The sequence below is a fragment of the Talpa occidentalis genome, unplaced genomic scaffold (assembly GCF_014898055.3).
Source record: "Talpa occidentalis isolate TD23 unplaced genomic scaffold, MPIMG_talOcc4v2.1 talOcc4.9, whole genome shotgun sequence".
Lineage (NCBI taxonomy): Eukaryota > Metazoa > Chordata > Mammalia > Eulipotyphla > Talpidae > Talpa > Talpa occidentalis.
This window is the reverse complement of record NW_023605305.1, coordinates 19,714,827-19,737,471: the sequence shown is the minus strand read 5'-3', so window position 1 is coordinate 19,737,471 and position 22,645 is coordinate 19,714,827. Positions and strand designations below refer to the sequence as shown.

At 46.7% G+C, this 22,645-nt stretch overlaps 1 protein-coding gene across 1 annotated transcript in view; it reads left to right on the top strand.

Moving 5' to 3' along the window:
• The window catches only part of CSMD2 (CUB and Sushi multiple domains 2), a 512,752-nt gene that overhangs the window by 422,150 nt on the left and 67,957 nt on the right, over positions 1–22,645 (top strand). Inside the window, exons 29-37 of the mRNA XM_037499127.1 lie at positions 981–1,168; positions 8,226–8,420; positions 9,415–9,531; positions 11,443–11,556; positions 17,983–18,078; positions 19,219–19,422; positions 19,843–19,967; positions 20,843–20,939; positions 21,637–21,741. Of these exons, the coding sequence (XP_037355024.1) occupies positions 981–1,168; positions 8,226–8,420; positions 9,415–9,531; positions 11,443–11,556; positions 17,983–18,078; positions 19,219–19,422; positions 19,843–19,967; positions 20,843–20,939; positions 21,637–21,741 (1,241 nt within the window). The remainder of the gene's footprint in view (positions 1–980; positions 1,169–8,225; positions 8,421–9,414; positions 9,532–11,442; positions 11,557–17,982; positions 18,079–19,218; positions 19,423–19,842; positions 19,968–20,842; positions 20,940–21,636; positions 21,742–22,645) is intronic.

The following is a 22,645-nucleotide window of genomic DNA, read 5'->3' as shown; positions in this document are numbered from 1 at the left end:
GCCTCTTCGTTCTTATTCCAGCCAATAGGATATCTGAGTATCCTACATGGTTGTACTTTGAACAAGTTTGCTTCAGTTGCTTGTATGCTCTTGTTTTCATCTTTGCAGACTTGATGGGTGTCAATTACCTTTGTGGGAAATGTGCTGAAGGGTGGGCTCCCTGCACCCCAGGGCAGGCACATGGTTAGATTTCAGAGATGTTGCCAAAGAGTTTCCCAAAGTTGTTGAACCAATCCATACTCCCCAAGCAGGACAGGAGAGCACCAGTGGCTCTACCTTCTTGCCAACCCTTGTATTTTCTATCATTTTCACGCTAGTCATTCTACTGAGAAAAATTACATCCCAGAACTCTAATATTCACTTTGCTAAACTAGGACAGTTATTTAAATGGATTTTTTTTTTTCCTGCAGCAGGGTCCAGATCACTAAGAGAGGAGCAAGGCTGTGGGTACAGAGTCGGGGAGGGTCGCAGATCCTAGGAGCACTAATTGCTGGTTTGGGGATAAAGGAATGATGTTTAGAGTCCTTTGTAGGAATAGACAGACCCCTTCTCCCCGGAAAAGGGTCCCTGGGTGGTTCTTTCCCCTGGGGCCTGGAGGTGCAGGGTAATGCAGTATCAAGAATGTCAGAGTCAGGTATGAGATCTGGGCTCTGACCCGGCTGGCCACTTGGCATATGGAGCTAGAAACGTATTTCCCTTCTATGAAAGGAAGGTATTAGGTTTCTGCTCCAGCTTTCTGGATGTGGACTCTGGAACCAGCCTCTTCTCCCCGCAAACCTGCCTTCTACATCTTCCCACAGGCCTGGGAGAGCACCAAGCCTTTGTTCACTGCCTCTCCAGCAACAAGTCCTCAGGGGTTGCATGCCATGGGAGGGAGGGCTTGCTCTCTGGGGGACCCCTGTCTTTTGGATGAGCCTAAGGCCAGTGTGTGCCTTTATTTGACCTTAGTGGGATGGGGGTGGGATGTTTTTGTTCCCCAGCTTTAACTTGGAGCCTGGCTATGACTTCCTCCATATCTACGATGGACGGGACTCTCTCAGCCCTCTCATAGGAAGTTTCTATGGCTCCCAGCTCCCCAGCCGCATTGAGAGCAGCAGCAACAGCCTCTTCCTCGCCTTCCGCAGCGATGCATCCGTGAGCAATGCTGGCTTCGTCATTGACTACACAGGTAAGGGGCCTGGCACAGAGGTTGCTGAGGGCAGGGCCAGACAGACCTGGCAGTGGGCAGTCAGGAGGCAGTGAGGAGGGCACTGGTATGGATCACAGGGGACTCTTACCAGTCCTGGGGCTACTGCTGCAGAGCCTCCATCTTCCCTGTGTCCCCCCAGGTGCCTTAGTCATTCACACCCAGGTGCCCCGGGCCTGGGAGAATCAGCATTCTTCTTGCACAATATTTCTATTCCCTAATCATCACCCCTCTTCAGTCCTTTTTCTAGGATGACCATTCCCCACCCTGCTTCAGACTCCCAACAGCCCATACCTGTCAGCTAAAGCCCTCCCCACAGTCTTCCCGTCTACCCCGAAACCTCCCACCATCCTCAGTAAATCCAACGCCCATGTGTGGACAGTCCACCCACTTCAGGGGTGCAGTGCCTGCACCTCCTTGTCATAGACTGGACTCTTTCTGATACTCCTGACCACATTTTCTCATCCCTTCTGCCATCTCTTTCTTTTCTTCCCATTAGACTTTTGACTTAGTTAAGACAAGCTGAGTAGTATAGGGGTCAAGAGCAGGGGTCAGCAAACTTTGTCTTAAAGAAGCAGAGAGAAAATATTTTAGGCTTGTGAAGCTCAGGGTCACTCAGCACTGTGATCATAGCACTAAAACAGCCAACGACAAAACCCCAAGGAAGGGGTATGACTGCTCCAATAAAGATCTACTTGCCGAAATAAGTAGGTCAAGAACTGCTGGTCAAGAACCTGAATTGTCAGATGAACTGGGGACTGGACTTGTGTTTACTACTTAGCAGTTGTGTGACCTCAGGTAAGTTTACAGCAAGTTGGTTGTTTTCAATACCTCCATTTCTTCTTCTCTAAAATGATGGTAGAATAGTCCCCGTCTTCAGAAATGTAAAAATCAGTGAGTCCAAAGCCCATGGTATGGTGCCTGGCACATGTCAAACATCCTATAGTCTTCCAATAGTGGGAATCCCAGGCTCCAGGAGTTCCAGACTAGTTCCAGGCTCTCCAGCATACCACTTCTCTGTTATTCTCTCTTTGACCTTTTCTTCTTCCCTAATTACCCCAGACACCATTATCCAAATCCTAGTCCCATTTTTTGCTTGATTTATGAGCTTGGCAAAGTATTCTCTCTTGGAACCCATTTCTCCACCTATAAAATGGTAGTAATAATAATTATGTTGCAGAAAGTTAAAATTAAAAGATATTTTATACACAGATATTATATGTATGCATATGATGCCCAGTATGTATTCAACACCTTATAGATACCCTAGAGATGATCAATCTTGTTATTGTTTCCGTAACCCAAGTTCACCCAGGCCTCATCAGCCTGTGTGTACAAATGCGGTCACATTACCAGTTAAAATTAAAAATTTCTGGCTTGTGTCCCCCACTTGCATAATGCGGGACCTCCACAACCTTTTTAAGTGTCCCTTAATTAAGTATTTCTGGCAACTCTTAGTAGTATCTCTCATGAACTCAAAATAATCCCAATCATAGTAAGAGCTAACAGTGTCTACCCACTGCTGGCACTGTCCCAAGCACTTTACATGCATCAATTTGTCAATATCCTCAGAACAATGGATTGTTATTTGTCAGTATGGTTCTAAAAGATTAGAGAAGGTTGGTTTGTACTCTTTATTTGAGGCTGGCCTCGGAAACAAATGATTTGCCATTCTCTCCTCTTCCGGGCACCTGTCATTCCATAAACCTCCTGTCCCTAAGCCCTTCTCCGGATGCTGATATCAGAAACATTGTCACATCTTGTGGAATTCTAACAGGAGGTGGGACTGAGACTCAGCCTGAGGCCCCCAAGGCTCCACCCACCACCATCCCCATGCCCTATCATTATCATTTTGAGAAAACCAGAGCAGGAAGCACAAAGCAAAGGATTGAGTCAGGGCAAGAGCATCAGAGGATGAGGTTACCCACCGTCCATCTCCAAAACCACTCTGTCTCCTCCCTGCTTCTTTCTAAGTATTTTCTACATTTTCCTATCTCTGCAGATCCATGTTTCCTTCTATATTCTCCTAGGACAAGTATGACTGCCTCATTCTTGAATCACTCCTCAGTTTATATCCCAATTCCAAATCCCAAAGGACCATCAGGTTGAAGAGGCTTAAGTCAAGCATCCACTGAGCAATGTAATGGGATTAAGGCTTCTTCATAAAGGTCAAGGGAAGATTTAGCATTTTATTCATTTGTCCACGCAACAAACATTTACTGAGCACATAGTATGTGCCAGACACTATTATAGGGACTGAAAGTAAAATGAAGAACAAAATAAAGTCTCTACCTCTCTGGAGTTCCTGTCCTAGTTATCACTAGATTTACAGACATTTCACTATGGATGAGGTTGGAGGCCTACCTAATTTTAAGACAAAGATGAGTGGGTTTCTAGGTGTCTCTGTTATGTTGTTGTTGGAAAGTGGCATCTTGTCTTCTCTGGGCAGGCCATTAGGAGATGATTCTGAATGCAATCACATCACTTGTGGATTTCTCTTTGATCACTTCTCTAAGTCACTTCTCATGTGAATCCAGCCTCCTGGGTAGCTTTACCCTTTGCCAGAGGAAACCAAAGAGATAAGTAGGATCCTGTTTTTTAGATATAGTTACTAAAATAGAGTCCTCGAGAGATTTATTGACTCTCTGCAAGCCAGAGATATCATGAGAATGGAGTGTGGGGGTACTTTTATTCTCATCTTCCAGCAGATACAGTGGCCACCTCTTGGGCAGGCACAGCTAGGACATCCAAGACTGTTCATTCATTCCACAAGTGCATTCTTACTTCCTACCTCATACCCCGTTCTGGATATGGAGGAGACAGCCGTGAGCAAAATGGTCACGGCCCATACCCTACAGTAACATAAAGATGAACAAGGAGACAGGCAATAAATAAACAAACAACCTAGCAGCAGAGCTCCTCAAGGAGTTACAACGAGATTTGCATACCTGCTCCCAGCCTCATCACCACCACCACCCACAGCTGCCCTGGGTTTTCCTTCCTGAACTCCAAATGGAAATATCTTCATGTTTACCCCTAAAGTAACAGGTGTTCATTTAAACCACACAGAAGCATTTAAGAGGGACTACAAACACATCCCCTATAACTCCATACCCTGAAGTTCCATTACTAATGACCTGCTCTAACATTCTAGATATTTTATGTAAATATAAAGTAAGGTAAATTTTATACCAGGGGTCAGCTAGCTTTTTTCCATAAGGGAGCAGATATAAATATTTTCAGCTCAGCAGGCCAATGTGGTCTCTGTTAACAGCTCAACCCTGCTGTTGTAATGCTAAAACAGCCATAGACTAGATGGAAACAAATGGATGTGGCCACATTCCAATAAAACTATTTATGAAAGCAGGCAGCCAGCCAGTGGAGGCCATGTGGACTCCTGCCGATCGTCCTGTACGAAAAGGACCACACCAGAAATGCTCATCTGTGATGTGGGCTATTTTTCTTTCTTTCTTTTGTTTTTTGCTCAACAATACAGATCTTGGGCAGCCCTCCATATCTGTAGTTGAAGACTTTCAGCATTCTTTTTAAAGGCTGCTTATATTTCAGTGGATGACTCTAATCCAGCCTTTTTTAACGAATTCTTTATTGGTTGGGTATTTGAGTTGTTGTTTTCAATTTTTTTGCCATTACAGTGTTTGAAAATTTTGACAAAAAGCAGTTTTTTCTAAATTTTCCATTTTGGAGAGTTTGGATTTTTTATCATTATCGTGATGTTTTTATCACTTAGTTTTAGCATTCACAGCTGAGCTCTAGGTTGGCCAGCTAAGTGCTGATTTTAGTCTCAATTCTACCTCTTAATACTTGAATGGCTTGGAAAACTCATTTAGTCTCTCTGATCACCACATTCCTCATCAATAACCCGAACATGAGGGTACCTGGCCCTGCCCGCTTCAGAAGCTATTGTGAGACACAAATGAGGTAACAGATTGGAAAGTGCTTCGAAAATTATAAAGTGATATTCCTATGTAAGGGGCTATCATCATTATCATTATCCTTGTCGTTATTATTAATGTGGTAATGCTTGAAATGATGAGCTCTTCTTGCTCTGACATATGAGTAACTGTAGAATAGAGTCTGTAGTTGGAATTATTGATGCAGTTGTTGATTTTCCAAGCCCAAGGTGCACAGCCAATCAATTCAGCCTACATTTATTAAGCCTATATTATGTGCCAAATAGAGCCAGCCCTCTTGCCAAGTTCTGTGCTAGTTACCAGGGTTATGAAAAGAATAGGTGATGTTCTATAGGCATTCAGAGCCCACTGAAAAGAAAAACACTTACTCAGCCTACCAAGATAATATCATCAACGCTTTAACTGAGAAAAAATTCTGCAGAGAAAAGGCAAAGTTCAGGGAAACGTACTCAAGAGAGGGTGGATTTGAAAGGACTTTCTAACATAGTGTAAAGTTCTGGGGTAATCACACCCAGCTGAGATCCAGTGCTAGTGCAGCAGTTATCCAAAATCACAGTGGCTGCCATGAGGTGGAAGTGTATCTCTTTCCTATAAATCTGGAGATTGTCATGCACAGCTAATGGGGTGCTTCCACCCAGGCCCTTTTGTCTTTCTACTTGACCATGCGAATACATGACTCACATCCTTAAGATTATCTCAGCACCTAAAATGGTGACTAGAATTCCCGCCATTGGCTCCGAGTTCCAGACTACAGGAAGGAGAAAGGAAAAGGAAAAGCCTGTAAGCATTCTCTCTCTGAGTCACTGTCCCTTAAGTAACCTACCTAAAAGTCCCACAGCTATCCACTGAGGGTCCTCTGCTAGATGTGTGGCCATTTTCTGGGTCCCAATTGAGTTTAAATGCAGTGGTATATCCCAGACTGCTTGACCCTTAGCTGTGGGCAGAGGACAGTGTCCATCCATGTTGTCACAAATGGAAACATATCTTCCTTTCACATATTGAATAATGAATAATATTCCATTGTGTATAGATACTACATTGTTTTTCTCTATTCATCTGTTGACAGGCATTTTGGCTATTGTGAATAATGCTAGAGTAAACATATCCTTCAAATACTGTTTTTATTTCCTTTGGGTATATGCCCAGAGGTAGAACTGCTGGATCATAAGGTACATCTGTGTTTAATATTTTAAGACACTTCCATGTTTACTCTCGTGGTTGGACACCAGGTTACATGCCCCCCAACACTGTGTAAAGGTCCTCTGTTCACCACCTCCTCCCCAGCACCGCTGTCTCTTGTCTTCTTAATGATAGCCATTCTGAGAAGTGTGAGGTGATTTAGTGGTTTGAATTTGCATTTCCCCGATGATTAATGAACACATTATACTAAGTGAGATGAGTCAGACAGAGAAAGATAAGTACCACGTGATGTCACTTCTAGGTAGGATATAAAATGGTTACATTCAGAGAGCCAAATAGTGGTTACCAGGGGATTGGGGGTGGGGGTAAGACTGATGATTAAAGGTATAAACTTGCCATGTGCAGTGAATGAACCATAGTGATCTAATACAGTCTAATGAATATAGATAATAATACTGTATTGCAGTTATAAGGTGATAAACGTCCCTAACAATAGCAATCATATTACAATATACAAATGTGTCAAAGTAGCATATTGTACACCTTAAATTTACACAATGTTATGTGTCAAATATATTCAATTAAAAAAAGATAATAGATAAAAAAAGAGCGAGGCTGTCATAAGGGTTCCAAGTAAGAGTGGGTACACTTGACGGGCCCAGACTCAGAGTCCCTGCAGTCACCGCTGATTGGCAGCCCAGCGACACCCCCAGACAGCGGCTGCCTGGTGAATGGGTAGTCTGCAAGGTGCACAGGTGACAAGGACAGCACTCAGCAGCTTTCTCCTCGTCATTCATCTCGGGATACTGATTCCTTCTGTTCTCGCTTCGCTCCCTCTTTCCTGCATCTGCTCTTTGAATTCCTGAGCCCTTCCACAAGGGCATTCATCATACTTCTGTGTGGGTGCCCATCTCTCACCTCCCCAAAACGTGGCCTCCAGGGCTCCCAGGGAACCCTGATCCTCAGCTGCATTTACTGATACAGGACATGACCCCAACTTTGTCCTGATCCTGCCCAGCCCTGATGATGACCTTCTCGACCATTATTGGTCTTAGAACAAGAAGGACAAGAAAAGGCAGCAGTGGGTGGAGGCGACCCTTGACTCCAATGACTACTTGAGATTTCCAGCCAAAGATAAGGGTGCTGAACTAATCTTTCTAATTGCTCAGGCAGCATCAAGTTCACTCTTATCCAGTGCACAGGCATAGAGCATATGCCTGCTGGCACATCCATGGTGTGGCTGATTGGGAGGACATAGAAGTACAATAGCCTAATAGAAAAATACTGATGTTGTAATAAACTAGCAAGTACCCAATATACCAGTGCCAAGGCCTGGAAAACAGTATGAGAAACCTCAACTTATCCCAGAGATTGACACAGCTTCCTACTTCTCTCCTAAATCTGTGTTGCTGCCCATGCACTCTCCATAGCTCATAGATAAGACCATCTGCAAAGCCAATGCCAGCTCTAGCTGCCCAGCCTATAGCACAGTTTTAGGCAAAAGAGGGAGGAGAGCAGTCTCCAAGTGGGAGCTCCGCCATGCTAAGAGCAGAGAGTCAAAGGTAAGCAAAAGGGAGGACAGTGCCTGAGCCCTGACCTTTGCCACAGTGACCCTGTCTGCACCTGAGTTAGGATCCAGGGACCAGACGGAGCAGCCTGGGCCTCCCCTGGGGAGAAATTAGTACAGGTATGAGAGAGCACCTCAAAGGTTTAGGTGCAACCTCCTCCTTTGTGGATGTGGATGGAGGAGGGGAAATTTCACTCTCCAAGATGACTTCCAGATCTGGATTTCCAACCAGCTTTAGAGATGTTTCCAGACCTGAAGGGAACGGGACCAGCAACCTCAAGTCCCCATGTGCTCTGTGACTAATTGAAATCAGGGTCTCCTCGTGGGTGCTTTGCCGTGGAACCAGACCACTCACGAGCCCGGTGTGTGTACGCATGTGCTTACCTTTCTTCTTTTCCAGAAAACCCACGGGAGTCATGTTTCGACCCTGGCTCCATCAAGAATGGCACACGCGTGGGATCCGACCTGAAGCTGGGCTCCTCCATCACCTACTACTGCCATGGAGGCTATGAGGTCGAGGGCGCTTCAACCCTGAGTTGCATCCTAGGGCCCGATGGGAAGCCCACGTGGAACAATCCCCGGCCAGTGTGCACAGGTGGTGGAGCCTGGGGGTGGGGAGGGAGTTGGAGGGCATGAGGGCAGCAGAGGTGGGGAGGGGGGGCATCTGCTGGGGGAGAGGGTAGCAGGAGGGGCCCCTCAGAGGGAGGTTCCTTAGGCTGGTTAGGCTGGCAGTGAATGAGAATGACCAGTAATTCACCAATTGGACTATTTGTGTCCTCTCCCTGAATTCATGTTGGTCCCAGCCCCACTCAGGCGCTCATGTCCTCAACAGCAGCCCCAGACATACCAGCAGCTCACACCTGGGAGAAGGAGTTTAAAGATGGCCCCGGGCTTATTCCTGGGCCTAGGGAGAGCCACTGTGGGGTCAGATTGTAAAACTCAGGCAAGTGGGTCGGCTGGTTCCGAGTGAGTCTGGGTTAGCCACAGGGTCCCAGCAAGGCCATAGGATGGAGGGTCAGACTCACAGTATGGCAGCCACCTAAAGCTGAAAAGCAAGGAGGTACCTGCGCCTAAGCGAGAGAGGCTGGTCTTGAGGTCTGCCTCTTGTGAAACAGGGCCCATGGTTGAGCACAGAGGGGCCTACTACACAGGCTGTACGCTCTCTCTGAGGCTTATGTGTGGAAGCCTGAGCTCTCTGCTCTTGCTGACACTATGCGCAGGTGCAGACATCAGCCATGGGGGCCACAGATCATCCTTGGCCCCAGCTACAAGCAGGAGAGGCTCCCCAAGTGCTCCCCCAGGCTGTACCCCAGGGACCAGTGTCAATTATATATTAGAGGGAAAGACTGACCTGTGCCCAAGAGGGCCCTTGACAGCATCAGTGTGAGTTTCAGGCCATGTGCCAGGCCAGGAATGAGTGTCCCCAGTTGGGCATGGCAGTCTTAGAACTCCCCTCCTCTGCATGGGTGGCCGTGTGCTGCAGCACAGCTCCACTGGGGCCAGAAGCTCCAGCAGGATGGAGCAGACCAGAGGGGGCAGCTGAGGAGGGGCCTGTGAGGTCACCAGGCCTCTATCTGATTCTCTTTCAGCCCCCTGTGGGGGACAGTATGTGGGTTCAGATGGAGTGGTCTTATCTCCCAACTACCCCCAGAACTACACCAGTGGACAGACCTGCCTGTATTTTGTCACCGTGCCCAAGGACTATGGTATGGGGTTTGTATGTTTGTTTCTTTGTTTTCTGATTCCTTCCAATTCCTTGCGCCCCTTACAGTTGTACCCCAAATCCACTCCCAATTGTACCCACTCCCATCATGGGAATAGACCCAGCAGCCTCCCACCTAGGACAGCCAAGTACTGACACCAGCAAGTGGCCTATAAGACACTGACACATGAAGGCCACAGGAGACCCTCTGGAACCAAGAGATTGGGTTGGTGAGGAGCCAGGACAAAAGGAAGGGTGCCCCAGGGGCTGCTCAGAACAGCCCCACTAGAACCCAAGCCAGGGTTACCAAGGGGCAGGACAAGGAGAAGTGGTACGGAGCTGGGCTTAAAGGAATAGCTGAGGGAACTGGGAGTCGCACTATTGCAGAATTCCCTCTAAGAGCAGGTGCCTGGTCCGGCAGCTTGAGGTAGGATGAGCAGGAAAAAAGTGAGGAGCAGGCCATGTCCTAGGAAGGCAGAGAAACCTCCAGATGCCAAGAGGCATGGGCAAAATGAAGCCACCTTCTTGGCTGGCTGGGACAGAGACAATTAAGAGCCCTGGGATTTAGGAAGATCCTGGGGGACACAGACTGGTGTGCCAGGCATGGCTGCTTTCTCCTTGGATGTTTTCTTTATAGGAGGAGTAAGAACTCTTACTAAATGTGGTTGCTGTTGGGTGGGCAAAGGGTAGCCCTGTACCCTGACCATGTAGAACAGGAATGGGGTAGCCTGCAGGGTGTGAAGATGGACAGAGGGCTGCGCAAGGGCTGCTGGCTTTCACCACACTTTCAGTAAGCCCCTGTTAGGGAACGTACGCTCCGCTGGGTCCTAGGGCTACAGAGATGAGAGACACATCGCCTGCCCCCATAACCTCCAGTCTCATCTTCCCCCTTGTCTCCACGGCTCCAGCCATTGCACGCCCCTCTGGCCCCAGCGCCTGCACAGTTAATGAGTGTGCACACACACTCCCCAATATGCTTATGAGGTGGGCGTGCTTGACCTGCAGGATCACAGCTAGGAAGTCCTGCAGGGAGCTCCAATCCAATCCGCTACCCTGAGCAGAATCCTTGACAGGTGGGCGTGCAAGTTGCGCTTGAATTCCTCCAGTAACAAAGAGCTCAGGCCTTGGTGAGCTGCCGAGCTCAAGGCCGGTCAGCATCACTAAGCCGAAGCCTCTGTGTGGAGAGTTAGTTCTAGGAAGAGGTAGCAAGCTGTCCCAAGCATCTTCCCTTGACCAGTGATGATGAGTCTGGGGATGGGGGACAGATTTTTGCCCCTGGTTCTGGAAAACGTCCCCAATTCAGGTCTCAGCTCTAAAATCCTCTTCCAGAGACCTTTCTTTGGCCCCTTACCCAGGGCAAACTGCCCCACCCTATCACTTTTCCCATTACCCCTAGAACTTAGCTTTGTCTGAAATTATCTTATTTATCTCGATCCCCCCACCCACCCCCCCCAGGAGCAGGCTGCTACTCACCACCTTCATTCCTTTTAATTGTGGGGGGGGTTATGGTGCTTTGAAGAAAAAATGAGGGCGTATGCAGAGCCCTGAGTTCACATATAAAATGGGGGATGTTGCCAAAAGCCCCCTCAAGTCCTTGAGTTGATTAGCTATTGCAGCTGCTAATCTGGGAAGGAAAGTTTTGCTCCACATCACCTCAGTCCAGGGAACAGAGGCAGTTCTGTCATCCTGTCCCATGTGGGACAATGCCAGCCGCGCCTTCCCAGCTCCCACGTCCCTGCTGGTGTCTGGTCAAAGTGCCAGTCAGCCAGCGGAACAACCCAGGAAACAGCGAGCCACAAGAACCAGCAGCTCCCTGTGAGGTGACCCGCTCTCACCACCCCAGACCCTTCCTCCCTGCCCCCATCCTGGCCACCCAGTCTGCCCCGCTGAGATCTGCCCCCTTTTCTCCCCTCAGTGGTGTTTGGGCAGTTCGCCTTCTTCCACACGGCCCTCAACGACGTGGTGGAGGTACACGATGGCCACAGCCAGCACTCCCGGCTCCTCAGCTCCCTCTCCGGCTCCCACACAGGTACTGGGGCTCAGCCAGCACCAGGGATGGTGGTGGGCTGGGGACATCCGGGGTCTGTGGAAAGGAAAGGCCCTAAAGCCTCACCACAGCAGTCAGCAACCTGCAGCCCCTGCATACAGGGGGCTGAGAAGCTACCCTCCTCCCAAGCCGTGTCTACACTGCCCCCGCGTGGTGTCGCGTTCTACTGTGGGTTTATCATTAGCCCAACACCCTTTTCTTTCCTCTGTTTGGTTTTATTTTTATTTATACATTTTTTAATTGAAGTAACACTGCATTATAACATCATGTAAATTTTGACTTTTAATCATAGTTTTCTAATTATAAACATATTGCATTTTCATTGTAGAAAACTTAGAGGCAAGACAAAATAATTGCATCGAGAATTAAAATAAAAACCACCCAGATAGAACCACACAAAAGATGGAATGCATTTCCTTCCAATCTTTATATCTACTTAGACTTCATCTTCTACATATTTTATTGAACAAAACAACATACATATTTTTATTGAAATATTCATTATGAGTGTTTCTCTGTCATTATTTTCTCCTATAATAGGATTTTTAAATGCTGCATTATAGTCTATCATATAGTTATTTAAAATTTATGTAATGAATTCCTTGTTACTGAACATTTAGATCATCTAATTTCTCTTTCTTATGAATGGTAATTCACTGCGTTGTACATATGTCTTCATACACATCTCTGTTACCTTAGAGTATCTACAAGGAGAATTGCCAAGTTGAGATACGTGAGCTCCTTAAGGCTTTTTATACAGATTGTCAGATATCTCTCTAGAAAGTTCTTATCATTTAGGAAAGTGTGGAGGGAATGGGTCACAAAGGCAGGTGGGGTCTAGGCACAGGTGGTTTGGTGGAGGCAGTACAATATTTTCTTCTAGTTAAAAAACAAGAGAGTTCTTGCCACTTTGTTCTTCCACAATGATGAGAGGACATGTTTTATTCTTATAAAAACTTGGTAGTTTTTTTTTAAAGTCATCCATTTGAAAAGCAAAGATAGTATCTCATTTTTTAATTTTCTTTTTCTTTTTTACTAGTCAGGTTAACCTTTTTATAATGCATTTATTGGTCCATGCATTTTTTTTATTTGTGAATTTTCTTGTGAATTAGTGGCTAGTTTTCTATTAGCATTTATTTTCTCATGCATTTAGTCGAACTCCATATTATTATAAGCTATATTTATGATATGCCTTGATAACCTCTTGCCTTTGTTAGATGCTATAAAAGCCTTCCCCTGTGGTTTGTGATTTGCCACTTACTCTTTTTTCAGGGTGTGTTTTAGTGTCCAAAAATTTAAATTTCCTACCATATCAAATCTATCTGTTTCCTTTTACAAAGTTTTCTCCTTTATTTTGTTCTCCTTCAGTTGATGCTAATTAAATAAATAAATATTCCTCTGCATCTTCTTTCAGTACTTTCTAGTTTCATTGCTTTTTTGGGTTTGTTTGTTTTTTTCGCTTTAATACTTTTGGTTTGGGGTTTATTTTGATTTATTATTTGACCTAGGAAATCTAATCATATCATTTCAAATTTAACTAATCAGTTTCCCTAACAGAATTTTCAAAATGCCAGATTTACATATATTAAATTTTTTTGAAGGATAGACTTTAGTCCATTTCCTCTGTATCTGTTTACTGTTATCAGTATCAAGTATACTGGAAATAATGTGTAATGTTTACTATTTAAGTCTTAAATGTGTGCTCTGTAAGTCTCTATAGTTACTCTTTGTTTTGAAATTTTTATTGACTCTTCTTACTTACTTTTGCCTCCAAATAAAATTTAGAAATACTTTGTCAAGTTAAAAAAAATGCATCAGAATATTCCTTAGAATTCCATTAAACTTATATATTAATTTGGGAGGAAACTCACATTTTCATAATAGCAACTCTTCTCCCCATCCACAAACATGATATATCTCTGCATTTATTTAGCTTTGGAAACCTTTGGAGTAGCACCACCATTTTCATTTAAGCAACATTTATTTTCAAGTTGATTTTATTCCTACATATTTCATGGCAATTTTTGTTGTTTTAGTTGTTACTGCAATGGACCTTCTCCCCATATTATATTTTCTAACTGGTCTTTGCTAGCATATGAGAAGGCTGATATTGTTAGTATATTCATTTGCAAAGTCATTGAAGTCTCCATAATAATGCCAACAATGTTGACTGATTCTCTGGATCCTTTAGGCACGAAGCAATATCATCTACAAATAAATTTGTCTCATTATTTTCCCTCTTCCTTCAGTGGGTTTTTCTCTTATTCTCTCCATGGTTATTGGTCTATTTAGGTATATACCTTTAATATTGATGCTGCTATTTTGTATTTTTTGCAAGATACCCATTTGGCAATGCCTTTAAATTTAGCAGCATAGCTTGCCTAATATATTTGATGGTGTTTAATCTTGTGTGTTTTAGTGGCTATGCCCCCTGTCTCTCCAGTGCTGATTGCTATATTCAAGCTCCCCTTTTCCCCCAGCTGGTTTTGTGGGGTTTTGTTTTGTTTCATCTTTTATCACTTCTACTTGTCATTTCTTCTGTGAAGTTTCTTATTATCTCTAGTTAATTAGTCTCTGCCATTATTTCATAGTCTCTTCCCCTTTTCTTCCTTCAGATTGTTTTGTTTTTATTCTAACTTCTTGAGAGTTGTTCTGCTCCTTATTTTCTCCATGTAATGAAGAGCCTGTTTACCGTTACATATTCACCTCGAAGTATGGTTTTGGCTTCATGCCATAAATTTTGATGCATGCTATTTTCATCACCATTACTTTCTAAATAGTCCGTGATCATGTTTTACTCTTTCTGCCCAAGAGTTATTTAACAATGTCTCTTCTTTTCTCCCAAGAGCTTGGATCCTGTTCCTGTTACATTTAAACACTTATGTTGATTTCTATTTTTGCTGCTATGTGGTTAACAAATGTAGCTCCTACCACTTCTACTTTGGAAATTAAGTGAGATCCTCTCAGTAGCCAAGGACTTTAAAAAAAAAAATTCCCCAAGTGTCTGAGGAGACTGTGTTTTCTGTAGGGTTGAGAGGCCACAGAAGGAGAAAGGGCAAGCTAGGGCCCTGCGTTCCCCCTGCCCGGGCTCTCTGTTGTTTCTTCCTGCCCATGGACATGAGACTTGACCTCTCCAGCTTCAGTTTCCTCACCTGTAAATTGCAGAAAGTAAAAATTCCCTCTCCTAGAGTTATCGTTAGGATTAGACAATTTGTAATTGTCATTAGATCTCTCTGTATCAGGGCCTCTCAACCTAACGATTTTTCTATACCACCAACCCATACATACATACCCCCTGGGAGCACAAGTCAGGATCTGAAGGGATAGGATGCTTTTCAAAATATCTTGGGATCAGTCAGATAGATAGATAGACAGACAGACAGATGGAGCTATAGATAGATAAAAATATAAGTATAAATTTAGCTAGAGTTATAGAGTATAAGTATAGGTACAGATACAGAGAGATCAGTGTACATTTAAATTTAAAACCTGTAGTCATAAATGTGGACATAGATGTAGATGTATATATAGATGGATAAGATCAAAAGAAATAGAAATAGGAATAAAAATAGGTAGACAGGTAGGTAGGTAGATCCATCGATCGATCAATTGATTGATAGAAAGGTAGGCGGGTGGGCGTAGGTTTAGGACCTGGGGTATCAACATCAGTATACTCAGATCATCTCTTATTCCTCATTTGGAGAAACACTGAGGATGAGCCAGTGGTACTGATGGGAGGGAAGTGTGTCCCTGGCCCTGGGGCATTTTGAAAGAACAAAAACAGCTTGAAGACCACTACTGAACAATCTGCATTGTTGTTTGATCCAACATCGTGTGAGAATGCTATGTTAAAATCCCACTGCAACTGTGATGTTTTGTCTTCTTGTGTTTCTAACAACTTTTGTATCTGTGTTTTTTCCTGCTATCTCTTTCCTCATTTTCTCTAAGGGTCTTTTTCTTTCTGCAGAAAAGCTACTTACTTATTTTACAGGTGAAACATTTGGTCTCATGTCTGTCATCTTGTTTTGTTCTTTCTGGTAATTCCTTCATGCTCTTTGATGTTCTTTCCTCACTTTTCCATTCATACCTGACTCATCTCTTATTTCCAGTTTTTATGTTAGGTATTTGGACTTTAATATTAATGTTATTAGTAATTAGTTTTACTACCCCCAAGAACAATTATTGATACCACTCAGTAACAGTTTTTTCACATCTGTGTTTAGTTTTGTTACCTAGTGAACAATAATTATTTGGGTGTAACTATCTTCCTAGCTGTCTTTATCCCTGATCGTGTCTGATTTCCCTCCTTTGTTCATTTTTCAGCAGGGTTCCTCACTGCAGGGCTTTTTATCAAATGGCATGCATGAGAATGCCTTTCCTTTGACATATCATATAAATGTTAACTTGATTGTAAAGCAAATTATAGGTCACAAACTTCTTTGAAAGCTACAGCGCTTGTTCTACTCAATTCCAACATTTAATATTACGGATGAGTTGGAGCCCAACCTGATTATTTTTTTTATTAAAAGTCCATGGAGATGTATTATAGGTGGAAATCTCTCTTCATTCATTAGATCTGGCACTTTGTGGACGATCTGAACCTGCACCTCAAGTCTTTCTGAAGCTGAGAAAAGTTGTCTTCTCTCTGAAATTATTCTCTCTCCTTCAATTTCTCTTGTCCTCTCTCTCTCTTTCTCCTTCTCTCACTCTCTCTCACTCTCTCTCAATATATATATATATACTGGGTTTTTTTAATTTGCCTTCCATTTTGCTTGTCATTTCTTTCATTATTTTAATCTCTTTATCCTTTTTCTGTGGCTTCTAAAAGAATTTCCCAAATTTAACCTCTATTCAATCCCTGTTCAATTCCCAAAGACCCCAGCTGCCACGTGCATGTGTCTCTCGCCTCTTTACAGACTTTCTTGAGCTCAGACCTTCACTCTGGCCTGTCTTCCTCCTCTGACTTTACAGATACAATGCGACATTTACTCTTAGAACAACCGTGTTTGAAAATCTCCCAAGATTTTTCCTGTCTTTTTTTGTAGTTCACATAAAAATTTTCTTTGATTTCTCAGCTGATCTTCTCCTTAAAACTTTGGAATCTTCTCTTATATCTGATGTGCACTTCCTCATGGAGAGGAAAGTCTGCCTAGACCTGGGACTGGAAGTCCAATGGGTTCTGTGAGCGATTACAGTAGTCGTATCCATGGCATCTGCCAGCCCAGAGGCAGGAGAGTGGAAGAGATGGGCTTACTTCTGCTTACCTTCCTTAGAGGAGGAGCTCAAGATGGCAGTGATAATGGAGAGGCTTTTTCTTCATGAGCTTCTTTTTGCTTTGGCCACCAGATGTTTGCTGAGCCAGGCTCAGACATCTGGATCACATGTAAACTGTTTTGTGCAAAAGTCTCTCCACTTTCTGGCCAATGGCATCACATGGAAGCACTGGTGGGCCCCAAATGTACCTCCCTGTGGCTCCTTGGCAGCTTCCAACCCCAGCCCTCATGGCGGCGGAGATGCAGACTGGCTTTCTGTAACCTCGACTTCCTCCTGAAGGGGCGTGAGCACCATTCTAAAGCTGCAGAGGAGCAACACGTAGAGTGGCCCCACCACTGTCCCTGCCTGTCCCATGTCCCCTCAGGAAAGCAAAGTGAGCAGGACCGCACCTCGGAGTAGATGCCGATGGCGCCCTCTCCTCTCGTCTGCCCCACACCCGGCGGTGGGAGAGCGGCCTTTCCCCTCCGACATAAAGCCTGTTGGGTTCCCCGAGCTTCCTGTGCCCGTGCAGGTTTCCCCCAGTGCATGTTGTTGGTAGGGTGACAGCAAGTCCTCCTTCCCTGGGATGGTCCCCGCGCTGACGTGGTTGTCCCAGTAGAATTAGTAGCAGCAAGTCCTCTCGCCCTCACAGGTGTCCCCATGGGAGCTACGCTTTCTGCAGTCGCTCTGGCTCAAGGCCATTTCACAGGGGATCTGGGACAACCAGTGAAACTCAGATAGTCCCATCGCCCCCCTTCTTAGGAGCTGGTGCCTTTTTTTTTTTAACCAGGTTGCTGTCAGTTTTCTAAATAACCCCCAGTCAGTTTGGTAGTCGCCATTCTCGCCATCCTTGTGGACGTTCCAGCCAGGTATTTTAATCTTGCTGAACCCCTGTTTCCGGATCTTTTAATAGGAGGGGGGCAGTGAACTCTTGTCATTCCAGCCTCACACTGATGGAAGGCGAGGTGAAACCTCGGGTGTGAAAGCTTCCTGTCAGCTGTACACCGTGAAGTGCAGTGAACATGTGACGCTTTATTCCAGGGAGTCCCAGAATGTGGAAGGGTTTGCTGTATGGGGTATGGGCAGGCCCGCCTTCCAGGGTCTTGTCTGCGGCACTCACGGCCTTCCCCTCCTCCTTGCCCCTTATCTTGGCAGGAGAATCACTGCCTTTGGCCACCTCCAATCAAGTTCTCATTAAATTCAGTGCCAAAGGCCAAGCACCAGCCAGAGGCTTCCACTTTGTCTACCAAGGTAAGCAGGGCACAGGTGTGGGAGGGGCGAAGTGGGTCTTGGTTCCTTGGTGACTCGAGAATGACTCAATGGTTTGGCCCAGTCTGAGCCTCACGCTTGGGGTGTTTGGGAGCAGTTATTGGTGGGTGAACAGTTCCCTGAAGCTCAGTTGCATTTCAAACATATTTTTAAACCAAACTCTATGTTGGATGAGAATAGAAATCAGACATGGGAAACTAATTTCTTTCCCTACCTCCCCCTCATCACCTGGCACAACCCCAATGGCACTGGAGACCAGCCCCGGCCTTACCAGGCTTTTCCCTGTGGACACGGTTTGTCTAAGGGCGCAATAAAGGTGCAGGAAGCCACAGGCTTTGGAGTGAGCTCCATGTGGGTTTGAAGCCGATCCCTGCCGCTTTCTAACTGAGCACCAGCTACCCCAGTGTGCGTGCCTGTAAGATAGAGGTGATAATATTATGTCACGGGTAGGTTTAAACTAGAGTTCACAAAGAGCTGGCACCAAGAAGGCAGTCAATCCTCATTCCCTCCAACTGGCGCTGAAAGGCAAAGTTGTGGAACTTCGGCTTCCCCTGTAGGCCCTGACTTGTCCTTGTCCCGGGGAATGTCCTGTTTGCTAGGGCCCAGGTTCTAAGTGTGGCCTGTTTATTCAGCTGCTTGGGGTGAGCTGCATTTCCCTGAGGGTAATCCTGACATGGGGCACCCTCCCTGGGCTCTGGCTTGAGATCCTACATGTCTTTGTGGGTAGGAGGACAACGTGAAATTCAGCCCCTGAGAGCAAGGCCCTGGGCAGGGTCTTAGGGGACATGGGGAGAAGAGACCAGAGGCAAGGGAAAGTAGGAGGATGGGCCCTGCTCCCTGCTGGGGGCCATGAGACCCTGACGGGCAGGGGGCTTTGCGGGAAAGCAAAGAACATGACTGGCTCACAAGTCTGGGCCCAGGGGCTCCACTCCCGCCCATGGTTTCCAGAAGCTGTGCTGTGACATTGTGTGTCCAACTCTACGTAGTAAGATGGGCATCATCCTAGAAAGCCCCCTGATGTAAGGGAAATTGCCCGAAGCTCTCATGGTGTCCTCCAGACTGTTCATCCCCGGCCAGTTCCGAGAGGAGTGAGCCTGCCCTCAGTGCCCTTGTCCCCCGCAGCGGTGCCCCGAACCAGCGCCACGCAGTGCAGCTCTGTGCCTGAACCCCGCTACGGCAAGAGGCTGGGCAGCGACTTCTCGGTGGGGGCCATCGTCCGCTTCGAATGCAACTCCGGCTATGCCCTGCAGGGATCCCCAGAAATCGAGTGCCTCCCCGTTCCCGGGGCCCTGGCCCAGTGGAACGTCTCAGCCCCCATCTGTGTGGGTGAGTCTCTCGATGGCCAGGACTCGAGGTGGGAGAGGGGCACAAACAGTCCTTTCCCTCTGATGGAAGCAGCAAGAGCCAGCAGCTGCCCCTGCCCGCTGGCATAATTTAAATACTGTCCCACCCTGGTCCAGTCACTAGTCCTGTGAGGCGGGGCTGAGACAGCAAGAAGGAGGAGCTGGGAAAGAAACGTGTGTGCAGAGAGGAGCACGCGTCCAGGTCCCGAAGGGGCTGGACAGACAGGAGCGATGGGAGGTGCAAGACTGGGGCCCTGGGGAGAAGCCAGCAGAGGGTGCCCCGAGCAGTGGGGTGGTCAGGGAGGTGGGAGGGGAGTTGGGAAGAGTCTTACCTGGGGAGGCTCCTCCTGGAGAACCCACAAACACAAGCAGGAGAGCCTCTGACCAGAGCTGCCCCTTGCAGTGCCTTGCGGAGGCAACCTCACAGAGCGCAGGGGCACCATCCTGTCCCCCGGCTTCCCAGAGCCCTACCTCAACAGCCTCAACTGCGTCTGGAAGATCACAGTCCCCGAAGGCGCTGGCATCCAGGTAGGGGCGTTGAGACGCCTCGGTCAGGGAGGGGAGTCAAGGAGGGGACAAAGTTCTGCCCCTGCCCCTGGGCTTAGTGTGGGAGTGAGCCCCCCCCAACAGGAAAACACGCCAGAGGAATGGGGAACCCCAGGGGGCTGAGGAGGAAGAAAGGGAGAAGGGGAGACACTGGCTCAGGCCATCAGGGAAGGCCTGGAGAAGGATATGAGCCTGGAGCTGGCATCAGACCAGGGAGGATTCATAAGAGATATTTTTCAAATGGCTTGAAGGCTTCTTTCCCAAGGAGTACGGGGGGCAGAGGCGGGGGCATTGCAGGTAGGGGCATGGAGTCATACAACATGCACTCTCCCGGGTGTCACACCTGAGGCCTGGGCCACAGAGCAGAACTGATGTCCAGTGGTGAGAGCCAGCCAGGGAGGCCCCAGGACAGGTGTGGGGCATGGAAGAGGGTCCAGAGCCCACAAGGTCAGTGGAGAGGCAGCCTGCAAGCGGGGACTCTAGTGGACATGTCCGGCCGGGACTGAGTCACTGGCAATTTGCCCCAAATGCCTGATGCAATAGAGAAAGAAAGTGGGGAAACCCAAAGAATGTCAAGAGTTGAGGAGAAGGCCAGTTAGACTGAAGTGCTCCCAGTCCCTAGAACTTCCCATTCCCTGTCTTACAAAGCACCGCACTTTCTTATAATCATCCATTTCACATCCATCTCCCTATGGGACCGTGGGCTCCTCAGGGTGGGGACTGCGCCTTCCTTCTTTGTGGGAAGGGCCTGTGTCAGAGTCAGAAGAGGTGCTCAATAATTGGGTGAGCCAGGGAAGGAAGGAGAGGAGGCATGTCAGCTCCCCAACCAAGAGCCGTTCAATCCTCTGCCCCCCCAGATTCAAGTCATCAGTTTCGTCACAGAGCAGAACTGGGACTCCCTGGAAGTGTTTGACGGTGCAGACAACACTGTGACTATGCTGGGGAGTTTCTCAGGTGAGGTGGGATTTCCAGGGACCTTGCTCAGAGGACAGTGGTGGACTTCTTTATGGTGACTATTGCAGAAATTTAATTCACGTGCCAAGAAATCACCATTTAAAGTGTGCTAGTCCGTGTGCAGCCACCAAGCTGTATGCCTAAATGTGGACGGGTCGTGGGGTAGCCATATTTAACTTTTTTGAGGAACTTCCAAGCCATTTTCCAAAGCAGCAACACCATCTCCCATTCCAGTGGTGATTTCTGCCTGTGTGGTGTGTTTTTGCCCAGTGACTGGGGTAATTATCTGGGTCTTTTAGGCCCTAAAACCCCATGTTTCCAAGATACAAAAAGGACCGTGCCCCTAATAAACTGTCCACACACTGCCTGGACCTCCCAGAGTCCTTCTGAAGATGGTACGTCTTTGACATGGGAGAGTCATTCCGCAGATAACTACAGGGGGTCAGCACTCAAAGGCCTAAGGAAGTCCCCCTCCTTCTGGTATTCGGCTCTGCCACTGTTCCTTTTACAGGAAATTGTTTGAGGTCTCCCCTCCCTCGGCCATTGGGAGGTAGTAATTTACCACTTACTGAGTTTGCTAACTGGGGACACTTGGGCACCTTGGGAGCAGAATGTCAGCAGGAAGCAGGAGCACAAGAGATGGGGAGGACATCAGGGCAGGGGGGATAAGCCTAAAAGTCCCTGTTCCCTGCCCTAGGAACCACCGTGCCTGCCCTTCTGAACAGCACCTCCAACCAGCTCTACCTTCATTTCTACTCCGACATCAGCGTGTCAGCAGCTGGCTTCCACTTGGAGTACAAAAGTGAGAATCCAGAGGTCCAGCGGTGTGAAGAGTTTTGGGTGGGAACACACAGGGACCAGGGCCCTCAGTAGGCAGGGGCCATACTGGCCTATATTTTCTATATTTTCTCCATCCTGCTTAAGCCTTACTTCAGACCAGGTGAGGATGCAAAAGCTCAGAAAAGGTCTCAGACCTCCTCAAGCATATGCAGCCCATGGGTGAAAGAGCTGGGACTCTTATCCAAGCATCTATTACTCAAACACCTGTGAGCTCCCCTGGTCCACAACAAGGATGGGATAGGGGCCTGGTCACTGGCCTAAGCCCAGTATATTATTAGGGTTGTAAGAAAATGGAGGTGTTCTCTTCCCACCTCACTGGAAACTTCGCTCCTCATCCATCAGATTTCTCCCACCACACTCAAAACCTTACATCCCAACTTTCAGTGTCACTAAATAGTCACAACTAAAAATTCTTTAATGAAAAGGGGGTACAGATGTGACTTGTGGGGAGACTTCTGTCCTGGGATGGCCTGCCCACTCCCCTTCCCCACTGGGTACAGGAAAGAATAGCTCAGCAACAACATTTGTTACACCTTCTTTCAGCAAACACTCAAGCATGTGCAATGTGTCCAGGGCTGTGCTGGGTTTGGGTAGGATCAAGAAGGATAAGTGCTCTCAGAGTCCACTGGAGAAAGCCATGCCTACAGATAGAGAAGTACCCTGCAGCATTAAAGACACTCTCATGGATGTTTCTAGATGGTAGAGCAGTGGTTCAAAGGAAAGAATGGTCACTTCTACATGAGCAGATGAAGAGATGGATGTCATGAAGAAACATTGAACACCTACAGTGTGGCAGGTCCTGCATTAGGTACCTACAGGACAGAGATGAATGAGACATGGTCTCTGTTGTTCTCAAAAGCACTAAT